The 12,204-nt window shown below is 29.8% G+C and overlaps 1 protein-coding gene across 1 annotated transcript; it reads right to left on the bottom strand.

The window, feature by feature from the left end:
• Positions 1-3,358: 3,358 nt before the first annotated feature.
• LOC132057191 (metallothionein-like protein type 2 B) lies at positions 3,359-5,482 on the bottom strand. The gene is made up of 2 exons (XM_059449671.1): positions 5,317-5,482; positions 3,359-3,787 (listed from the first exon to the last, which is right to left on the bottom strand). Exons 1-2 carry the CDS (start codon positions 5,379-5,381, stop codon positions 3,607-3,609), a joined length of 246 nt encoding a protein of 81 aa, XP_059305654.1. The 5' UTR covers positions 5,382-5,482; the 3' UTR covers positions 3,359-3,606.
• Positions 5,483-12,204: the final 6,722 nt, after the last annotated feature.

The following is a 12,204-nucleotide window of genomic DNA, read 5'->3' as shown; positions in this document are numbered from 1 at the left end:
TAACTCTTTTTTAAGGTTTATGATGTTACAGACTCTCGGTTTGTGGCTGTGTAAAATTAAGCCTAATTACCTGGTTTGTGCAGCTAGATGACTTGGAGAAGATTGGACTGTCATCAAAGCAGGTAATGATGCTATGCAATGAATTATCTGCACTTCCGTTTTACTTTTTTTATTTTATTTTGTGTGTAGTATATGTAGTAGTCTTATGGAGTAATTGTGAATTATGGAGTGATAATGAAGTGTTTTGCCTATACCTCTCTAGGTACATAACTTATTCAGGGGGCTGCAAGAGGAGTACTGGGATGAAAAACTTCTTTGCAACACCTTCTTGTTTTATGAACATGTAAAGATTGTGTTTCGGGCTAGAACTTTAGTTATATTGTATTATTTATGAGTACTTGGATTTGAGAGCTAAGGAAGAAAGAAAAGGGGAGATATTTATCAGTCAATGTTGTACCATTTCCCCTCAAATGACTTTTATCAGTCAATGTTGTACCATTTCCAGCCATAGACATTTCAGAATCTCAACATTTTCATAGCTATTTCTCTTGTTTTATTGAGTTGCAGCTAATTCCCCAAATTTCTCCGACTTACATGTTTTAAGAGACAAGAAAGAAAACTGTAAACCGCGGGTATGATTTTTGTTGGATAGTTTTTCCCTCCCACAAAATGTCATAACAAGGTATTGTAGTGTTGCTCCTCCTGAAGGCTGCTTTGTCTAGAAAGACGTCCTCTTGTTATTTTCTTGCTGCCGCAGCCTCGATACAATTCTGACTATCATCTCTCTTGTTTTACGCGATCTGTGATGTTTTGTTCCTTTCTTTTATCTTGCTCCATCGCTTTATTTAAAGGCCAACAGGACTTCTTATTATTAATGGTGTCCTTTAGGAGGAGGTATGTCTATAAAAGCATCTGTGCACTTAAACTGAAAACTAATCATTATCTTAAACTGGGCAAGAAAATCAAAGACGATGCGTGCTATCTTTGCGGCTCAATGTGCTCTAAAAAGCCTCATATGTGTATCAGACAACAAACAATGGAATCAATAAAAAAGAAATCTGAAAACTGCTGGCATGATCTTTGCTAGACAGTTTTCCTCCCACGAAATTTCCTAAACTAATGAATCAATACTTGAAACTTCTATCGTATTTATTTTTATTTTTAAACTAAGATGAACTGACAAGAGGCAACATAACTAAACCCATTGTTAATTATAGCAGTGGTCCAACACGGTAAGTTGAAGAGAAGCCCAGTGCCAAAAGCAAAATGGAAAAAGGAATCAAAGTGGACTTTTAATAGTTGTTTTGGATTCCTAATGTGCATTTTTTTAAAACAGAATATAAAGGATCGAAATTTTACCCCTCATATTCCTTAAAATGTTTTAAAAAATTCCATATTTTAATAGTTGTTTTTCATATATATTTTGACTATATTTTTAATTGTATTTTGATTATTATATTTAATATTAAGAATTATCAGTTGATTTATGCCCAACAATAAGTCTTTGATAACTTTGATAATTCCTTTCACAAAGTTAATAAAAGTTTGCCCATTAAAAGTATGTATAATTGACTTTGTGATTATCAAAGTATTACATATGCCAAGTCCAAGGTAAGCAAAAAATATAATTCCCCAAAAGTTATACATAAATTTTAAACCGCCTCAATTTTTTTTTAAAATTTTGAAAGGAACCTATGGGTGTTAGCCGAAAAAATTTAAACATTTCAAATACGAAGAAAATTTAAAACCACCCCAACAAGCGGCACTTCTCGGGACCCAATTTTTCAATTCCTAATGTTTTGGATTATATTTTAATAGTTGTTTTCATATATATTTTGACTATATTTTTAATTGTATTTTGATTATTATATTTAATATTACTTATTCTGATTTCTGTTGACTATATTTCAGATATATTTTTCATATATTTAGAAAAATTTCAAAAAAAAAAAAAGGTTGCAAAAAAACGTTGTAAATTATGACTATATTTTAGCTATATTTTAATTGTATTTTGATTATTATGTTCAATATTACTTATTTTGATTTCTGTTGACTATATTTCAGATATATTTTTCATATATTTTTCAAAATTTCAGAAAAATCAAAAAAATAAAAAAAGTTATAGTGAAAACGTTATTACCTCAATTATGAACTCAACTTGAATTCGATATTTCAACAGATGAATTCAAATATATATTCGTCGTTTAAAACGAGCTCTGTTCACTGGTTTGATATTGTTATTTTTCAAAATCCTTTGATGGACTAATTTTTTGATCTTTTTTTTTTTTTGTTAAAAATATGAATCTACTTTTTGAATTCAATTTTTTTTGAATTTGTTAGCTGTTTGAATGAGATATGAGATCAATTATAAAATGGAAGGATATTTACACGAATCAGGGAACATTAAAAACTTATTTTAATTTAAATTGGAATAGATTTTATTTTCATAAATATAGCACTTTCAGTTTTCTCAAAGATATATATTTCCATTATAATTATCCTATATTTAAGTCGATGCATCTACTAGATAAATATAAATCCTCCAACTACAAATTATAAATATAGAACATATACTTATTATAAATGTAGAACATATAATTATAGATTGTTAGAAAGAACTAAAAGATAGCTGTTTGTGAAAATTTTACATATAATTAAAGAAAAAAATACTGTGTATTCAATGATCCAAAATACTATCACATTTAACCAATATTTGAGCCTAATACACAAAAAAAAAAAAACCAGACTTATATAAGTCACCACAAAAGTACTGCTACAGTATTTTAGTGGCGATTTTGCGCCACAAAACATCTTGACTTTTTCTTAAATTGGGCCGACCAGCCTTTTTGCGGCGACTCGCGACAAAAGGCTTGCTACAGACTACTGAATAGGAATTATTTAGCGACTACTTTTTAGATTTGAGAAAACTTGAATCAGGGCGTGGGTTTATTTTAAACCCAACAGCCATTTGTGTCCTTGTCCCTAAAATTAAATCAGAGTACAAAGGATCCAAAACCTTCACGTTAAAACGAATACGCCATCTATCTAATCTAGAAGAGAAATCATCTCTCTGATCTTGAAACTAAACGCGTCCCAAACTAATGAATTGTTATGATCACAAATTCATTTGCTCTTGGTAATTAGTTGATCTGTCAAAACTCAAAGATCCACTTACACCCAACAAACCAATCAAAAAAGCGTGTAATTGGTATCCCAGAGAGTTATCATGAACAGACAGAAGCAAAAATAATACTAGTAATTACTACTAATAATAAAAAAGGATGGTAACAATGTTTATCGTGAACAGACAGAAGCAAAAATAATACTAGTAATTACTACTAATAATAAGAAAGGATGGTAACAATGAAAGGAAGTTCTTGAATTAGTTGAGACCACAACACACTTCCAAACACTTAATATGTTAAAATTACCAGATGCAGAGATTACACAGACCACATTACCACTACTTACAAACATTACTATTTCTTATTACAGGAAAAAAAAAACACACAGCCTTTCCCTGTTTCAACACACACATAACTATAACTAGACAATTTAAGACTAGTTATTTAACCATGATCTCTGCTCTGTTAAATTTTAGTTTGTTCATTTAGAACAAGTGCAAGGGTTACACTTGCAGTCAGATCCACATTTGCAGCCATTCTCAGCAACAGGGGATTCTCCCATCTCCATGGCGCCGAAGCTTGTATTCTCAGGTCCCACCCCAAGCACCAAAGTCTCAGTCATGGTGCTCTCTGTGTAGCTCATGTCAGGATACATCTTGCATCTGCAACGCCAAAATTCACAACACAAAACAAAAAATTAAAAACTTGTCAACACCCACAAAAAAATCCAAATGCGAAAACTTCCTAATAGCCCCGTGATTTTCCGTTAGAACAATCTTGCAAGAAAATTCCCCAACAAATCTAGATCATTATATAAACTGTTACTGTCCATATTGCTCCATTTAAACTCATCTCAGTCAATAACCAGAAAGAACATGAAACTTGATTAACAAGAAATAGACATGAATCGAGTTAATAATTACTATATGTTACATTTGAAAAAGTAAAATCAGCATAAACAAACAAATAGATTTGCAAAAATGCTGCCTAATTCTAATCATTGAGTCTTTTTTCTTGAATTTCGGTTCAAATTAAAATTAACATGGCTGAGTTAATATTTTATTAAAGCTAAACATGGGCCACTACTCCCAAGTGAATAATACAAATATAAAATTACAGGATCCATTTTCTTCTACACTCAAAAACTGTGACTTTATTTAATAAAATATTTAAATTTTCATGTTAATCCCCATTTAATCAATTAAAAGAAAAAAAGAACCGAGATACAAAAATAATCAATGATTAAACTAAGGCATCATTCTTCCAAATCTATTTGTGAGTTCATCTACAGTTCTGTTCATGTATATTCTCATTAATCAAGTTTCTATTTTACACAAAGTTCCAACCTCTTATTAATTATCAACCTCTTACAAATCCCTCTATCTATCGGGTGAGCACAAAACCCAAGATAAAACATAGAATTCCCATAAACTCATAATCCGGATTTGCAGAATACTCTTTTTTTAAAGGAAAAAAAAAATTCTCCATTTAAGCTCCAGCAGTCAAAAATTATTCTCAAAAAACAAAGAAACTTTTTTACCCCTCAAAAGTCTGCATAAATTTTTTTCTAGAAAATTACCCAAAAACTTGTTCATAAACACATAATCTCTCATCAAAATTCAATCTTTGCAAGAAAATTCGCCAGAAAAATTTATCAACCTTTCAAGGACTTACATGCATGGATCATCCAGAACAGGAAGGAAAAAAGAAAACAGAAATTTGTTTAACCAAAAAAAAAAAGATATAAGATCAACCACAAGTCACACTATCAATTGATGAGAGGAAAAACCCAGAACAAAAAAAAAAATTCAAAATTCTAAACTCATCCCCACAAGACACTCAATTTAAAATTTTGCAAGAAATCCAACATACAAACTTGCTAATAATTTGGGGTCATCTATATAAATCCATTCTAAGCCCAATTCAAGCCAAAAATATCTAAAAGAACCGTTACAACCACACACAAAAAGAACAAGAACAAAAAAATTAACCCCAAAGTATAATCAAAATTTAATCTTGTAAGAAAATCCCCTAGACCCCAAAAAATCAAATCTTTCACAAGAAAGACATCCATGCATGCATCATTCAAAAAAAATGAACAGAAATTTGTTCCATGACAGATAGATTTGTAAAAAGAAAATACATAAAATAACCACAAATGCCAGAAGGAAAAAAAAAAAAAAAAACTTACCCTCCACAGCCATTGCCGCATTTGCAGCCAGATCCACAACCACAGTTTCCACCACAGCAAGACATGTTTGTTTTTCGGGATAAGATTGTTGATTAAAAGAAAACAAGTATTGAAATTCAAGAAAACTGTGTCTCTGTTTAATTGATGATGATGTACAACTTGTTTGGAGGAACCATGAGTGTCCATTTATAGCCGCAACGAAGGTAAAGGAAACATGGGATGACGTACACGTGTCATGATCGTAGAAGAATATGTTATCCTTGTAAGTCGGTCCATTCATGATCTTAATTTCATCCACCTATCGTTTTCGGTTCTCAACATCTGTTCCCTATTATTGGGTAGAGTTATACAACACATCAATATATATATATATATATATATATATATATATATATATATATATATATATATATATATGACACAACTATCACTTTAATTATAATTTATTAATGTATATATTCATTTCGTCAAATCACTTAATTATAATAAATCACTCTTTTCATCCCAAAAAAGATTGACATTTTTCACGTATTTTTAACCGTAATTTTTTCATACCTCTTTTAAATTTTTTCATACATCTTTTAAATATTTTAAATTATTAATTATGGTAACTTATAATAATTTTTATGTAGTTTTTAAATATGTAATTTTTATTTCGAAAAAATAAAATATTCTATGTTAAATCACACTATTAAAATTAAAAAATTTGAATCTCAAAAAATAAAAAATGTCAATCTTTTTAGAACAGAAGGAGTACATCGATTTAGTTTAAACACTCAATGTGAATCTCTGTTTACCTATTGGTCTAATCATCCTACGTAATCCTAATTAGGGACGCTCGTATTTTCTAGAAAAGTACATCCTCTAAGGGGTCACCTGAGTAAATATTTATCTCCATATTTACACTAAATTAACTCAATATATTAATTAAATAAATTAATATGATGAAAATATGTATTAATTAATACTTTCATTATTTAATTTATGTAACACAGATTGAATTTCAAGGAGTCAAGCAAGAATTTTGTTGACAGCTAGCTACTTGTATTTTTTTGGATTCTCAATTATTATAATTTATATTATTTTTATGTAGTTTTTAAATATATAAATTATTTTTTAAAACATTTAGAAATTGCGTATCCGAATTCAGTCCATTCAAGAATTATTTGTATTTGTTTAATTGATGTTGTACGAGTACTGAGGAGGAACCTTGAGTGTCCATTTTATTACTACTATATATAAGGGAGAATCCCCATCTTTTATAGTCCTCACATGATTTTTTTGATCCATTTTACCCTCAAATGAAGCTTTAATTACCTTAAAAGTTATCATCTATTTTGATAAACTTGAATAATTATATGGGCTTTTTAATACTATAAAGACTGATGTTGTGTAAAAGGTGATAGTGACACTATAAAAAAAAATCTATTTATTCAACCAAATTTAAATATATTTTTTATCTATTTTATCCCTAATTGAAGCTTAATTTTGATAAATTTGAATACCTATAGGGGCTTTTCAATGCTACGTGATGATCTGGAAAAGGTGATAGTCACACTATAAGAAAATCTATTTATTCAACCAAATTTTAAATTGATTAAAAAGTTTGTTGTCTTTTTATTTTTATTTTTTATGTGGAACTAATTATTAAACCTGTTTCAAATTATTTTATTCCTGTAAAATTTATATAGACAAGTAAAAAAATTATCATGACGTTCTCTTTCTACCTCAGTACATGCTTAATTATTAAATTAAAAATTATTTTTATATATAAATTAAGAAAAAATAAAAAATATATCATTTCTTAACATGTCTTTTTAAGGAAAGGAAAGATTAAAGTAAGAAAACAAATAATTTTATAATATTTTCCAGTTTCTTTTGTATAATTTAATTTGAAGGAACATCAACAAAAGTATTTCGTCATATCAAGACTTTTATTTATTTAATTTTAAATGTTATTTTTTATTTATAAGTTAACTTCATTGACTCATCATACAACAATGTGTAGCATCAAATATTTTTTTATTACCGTAAATATTTTATTTTTTCCCAAAAATGGGTGAGCCAATGTAAGTTTAATTGAGAAGAAAATATATAGGTTGATCTAATATAAGATAAAACTCAATTTTAATCATTAAAGACTTTAACCCCAAAAAATTTCAATATAATAAAACGAAGAAGAACTATGGTACATGCATTTGTTTGAAAAAAAAAAGTAAGAAAAAAAAAAATATTATAGTAAAATTTTTAATAGGCATTGTTGTATATATTGAATTTTTTAAAAGCATATGTGTCGTTTTGTGTTCTCGAAATCTGTTCCCTATTTATTATTGCCCCTTAATCCTTGACATACTAAACTACCCCTTATAATAAGAGACTCTGGTCTTTTCTAGAGATGTACGTCCTTCTCTAAGGGGTCAATTTCAGGTGAATATTTATCGGCATCATCAGATATTTGCACTAAATTAACTCAATATATTAATTAAATAATTTAATATAATTAAAATATGGACTCCTACGTTACAATCCAAATTATCTGATCGGATTTTGAGAGTCAAACAGTAAAAAAAAATGACAAAGACTTATTCATATGCACTTTAAATATTTTAAAATATAAATTATTGTGACTTCTACTAAATTATTTTTTAAAGACTTAAAAATTATATGTCCAAATTTACGATTAAAATAAAAATATTTGACTCTTGAAATCCAAACTTTATCCCGAGACAAAAGGAGTAATAATTAAGTGATACACACACATCTCGTGTATGTATTTGTTGGTGTAAATATCTATGGAGGTAAATTTTTAACGTAATCTAATTCAAGAACAACTCCCCTCTATTCCCTTTTATGCATTGAGTATATCAAGATTTTTCTTTTACACTAGCAATACATGTTCGTGTGATGCACGGGTCGAATATGTCTATTCACTTTAATTAGTCAATCTTTAAGGTTTGTATTTTAAAAATAACTTTTAAAAATATTCTAATTGCTATTATATATAACAACATATACAAAATGTATTTTATGTACCATCACTTTAGTTATAATTAAAAAATAGAGTTTAAAAATTAAAAACATATGATGGAATTAAGTCTTTGAGATGGAAAGAGTCGGACTTTTTCTCATTGTCATGACAATGAAAGTTATTCATTGATGTGAAAAAGAAAATTAGTAAGAATATGAGGGAAAATTAATATTTTGATTCTAAATTTTTTCTTTTAAATTCATTAATATCTTATATGTATACCGACAGGTTGATATCCATTTCAATTAGCTAACTATTCAGATCCAAACATAAGAACCATTGTTGTATATATTGAATTTTTTAAAAGCAAAACTAATAAAATATTTTTATTAAATTAATTAAAAAATATATTATAATTTTTTATATTAACAATTATAGATAAAAAAAATTGTTACAAAGAAATCAAAATTAGAAAGATATATATTATATCGTAAATCACCAAATTTTAATTTCGAAATGAAAATATAAAGTAATGCATTTTATAAATGTAAAGAAACAATAATCAGAGACTGTAAATGAGAGTAAAATAAGTAAAGTATTGACAAAGAAGAAAAACGGGATAAAAAGTCACCCCCCCCCCCCCCCTTCACTTTTACTTGTCGCATTAACATATCAAGAAAATGAAATTTTTCTTCTTCTTATTTTACCCTTCACATTAATTACTCATTTTCAAAGAGGCTATTGAGACTATACACTAACAAATATGGATATTATGATAAAATATAGACTTCATTTATTAATTCTTAAAGAACGTGACAAGTCAAAAGTGGACAAGTTATGTGTAGGAAAATTAAAATTGAAGTGCATATGTATATATATGAGAAAAAATAAATACTCGACTTATGACATATGTCCAAGTAGGATAAAAAGTAGTTGGTTAAAGTGTATAATTTATATAACTTTTGGTGCAAATTTGCATTGCTAATGTTAGTCCTCTTTTCGTTTAAAGTATTGACAAAAGAAAAAACGGGGATAAAAGTCCTCTCATACTTATTTTTACTTGTCCATGTTAACATATCAAGAGAAAGAATTTTTTTGTTCTTATTATTAATTTTACCCTTCACATTAATTACTCATTTTCAAAATCATTTTCGAAGGTATTTAGACTTACATACCAATAAATATGAATATTATGGTAAAATATATACTCTCTCCGTCCCATATTACTTGTCACTTTTGCACACCCCTTAAGAAATCATAAATAAAAGATATATTTCTTATAAATACACTATCTCTCCAATAAATACATTCTAATCAAAATTGACTATTTTCAAGAACATTTATTACTAAGGGTAAGATGGGAATAGAGCTACCATATGTAAGTTATTATGGAATGTTAGCCAAAAGAAAGACAGGCTGTGGGTCAGGTGGGTCAACGCATATTACATAAAATCAGATAATATTTGGACAGCTAAGTTAGCAAATGCATCATGGGTAGTCAAGAAAATTTTACAAGCTAGGAAACACCTTGTGGCTGCTGGCTATGGTGATTTATCCCTTCAACAGCTACAAAGATTCTCTATCAAACAGTTGTATGTGAAGCTTAGAGGGAATTTTACTAAAGTAAATTGGAGGAAACTGACCTGCAACAATTATGGATGCCCTAAATGGATCTTTATTCTACAAATGGCTATATGGGGAGGCTACTGACAAGAGATAGGATCGCTCAATGGGGAATCACGGACTCAGTGTTGTGTCCTTTGCGTGGTTTAATGAATGAATGCCATGACCATCTATTCTTCATGTGTGAATTCTCTGCTGCTGTGTGGAATGCCATATTAAGATGGCAAAGGATTGCTAGGTTGGCTCAAAACTGGCAAGGAGAAGTGCTGTAGGCTGTGCAAAATGCAACGAGGAATAGCGTGAAGTCAGAACTGTTTAGAATAACTTTGGCAAGCGCTGTCTACACAATTTGGCAGGAAAGAAACACTCGCATATTTCAAGCCAAACAGAGGAGTAGTACTCAGGTGATTAAGGTAATTATCCAAGAGGTAGTATGCAGGGGATCTATGAGGCCGAGGTTGTGCAAAGAATTGGAGCAATTAAATTACTATCCAGTTCCTCCTTAGGGGAAGGCACTGAGCTAAAATGAAGTTGTGTTGCTGCGTTGGCTGTAGGTGTGAGCTGCTCTAGGTGCTGATAACAGGATATGGGACGATGTCCATTTCTGTGTTTTTTTTTTTACCCACTTGTACTTAAACGTTCACTTGGTAATAAAAGGTTATTTACCAAAAAAAAGGATAAGATGGGAAAGATTTAATTAATTTTATCTTGATTTTGTAAATGAACAAGTAATTTGGACATATATTTTTAGTAATGTTGAGTACTTCATTTATGAATAAGTAAAAGTGCATGGAGGAAATAAATATGTGTTGGAGAATCAAAATTGAAGTGCATACGTGTATACATGAGGAGAGAATAAATATCTAGTACTATGACCTATGTCCACGTGGGATAAAAAAGTAGTTTAGTAATGTAGGCTAAGATGTCATGCCCCGAACCATAGTCTGGGCGTAACACGGCACTCGGTGCCATCTCTTGCGTAATGCGAAAGCAAACCACATGGGCTTTAATAATCATGAGACGTATCATAAGCGGAATAAGACATGGATGCATAGTGAGCCTTTGTAAAACATAGTAAGTCCTAATATTAAATAGAAATACTTGTTTAAATCATGAATGCGGATAATATCATAAATGAGCCAAAATGGCTAACCGGCTCTGAAAGTCTGCGACATGCCTGGCCGGCTTGTACAGTACGCATGAAACCTCAACATAAGTACGAACATGAAAACATATACCGCTGGGACAAGGGTCCCAGCATACCTTTAAATGCACATCTTATCATGAAAATAAATAAATAATAAATGTCTAAACCCCAGAAGAGATGGCAAAAGACGATAAGTGCGAAGTCCTACTAAGCGAATCACGTGCCATCACTTGTAAATCGATATCACTGCAATCGTAAAATACGTGCCCCGATAAAAGGGGACATCGGCACATTGAATGTCTTGATATGTAAAGCAATAAAGAAAGAAATAACATGGGACGTGGAATAACGTGATAAGAAGTGAAACTGAAAACCTGGACATGAATATGAGCATGAATACATTTATATATATATATATATATATATATATATATATATATATATAGGAGAACATTTCATAACCCGACAACATGATATCACCACGTGGGTGCGCGGAGTACGGTACCTGCTCGGGACCAGCAGAGCCCCCATACCTTGCCAGGGTATAAGGTGTAACGTGCTTGATGGATCCTGTTGACGCCTAATTTTGGCTCGACGTGCTTAAAATTAACGTTTCAGGTGGCCCTGATTCGTTAAAGAGCACGAAATACCATTTTTTACACATTTTTGCATTTTTTGACACTTTATCGATAATTATCCTTATTTTATGAATTTTATCAATTTGTTGTCATTTTTAAGAATCATTATTTTTGCACGTATGCAAATAATACTACCATTTTGTGTAATTAATAATTGTCTCTTTATTTTATAGCAGTACATTTTTGTATCTTATACATTAATATTTAAATTTTATACTTACATTATTATTTATACATGTATTAACAAACTATATTTTAGTACAGTCCGTCAGTGCAGAGAAAATCGGAGCAATTAATTTTTAAACGCAGAGCAAAAATTCGATCAAGTCAAGGTCTTATCACTTTTTAAAAAAATGTGACATTTGAAGTAACGGGTTGGGTTCTTAAACCATTTCTTAATAGATTTTTATACATCAGTTAAAAGAGGTGAAGGACCAATTAGGCAATAACCCAAAGACTAAAATGAGCATTGAGGGGACAAGAAGAGGCATACTATTATCCAATGTACAAAA

Source organism: Lycium ferocissimum, chromosome 5 (genome assembly GCF_029784015.1).
Source record: "Lycium ferocissimum isolate CSIRO_LF1 chromosome 5, AGI_CSIRO_Lferr_CH_V1, whole genome shotgun sequence".
Lineage (NCBI taxonomy): Eukaryota > Viridiplantae > Streptophyta > Magnoliopsida > Solanales > Solanaceae > Lycium > Lycium ferocissimum.
Note: the sequence above shows the minus strand (reverse complement) of the source record. Positions and strands in the feature narration are given on the sequence as shown.

What these genes read in the sequence shown, in the direction of transcription:
- LOC132057191 (XM_059449671.1), bottom strand. Translation starts at nt 5,381, where the DNA reads ATGTCTTGCTGTGGTGGAAACTGTGGTTGTGGATCTGGCTGCAAATGC. An exon ending in TGCGGCAATGGCTGTGGAGG is followed by an intron (nt 3,788 to 5,316) that starts GTAAGTTTTTTT and finishes TTGGCGTTGCAG; the next exon opens with ATGCAAGATGTATCCTGACA.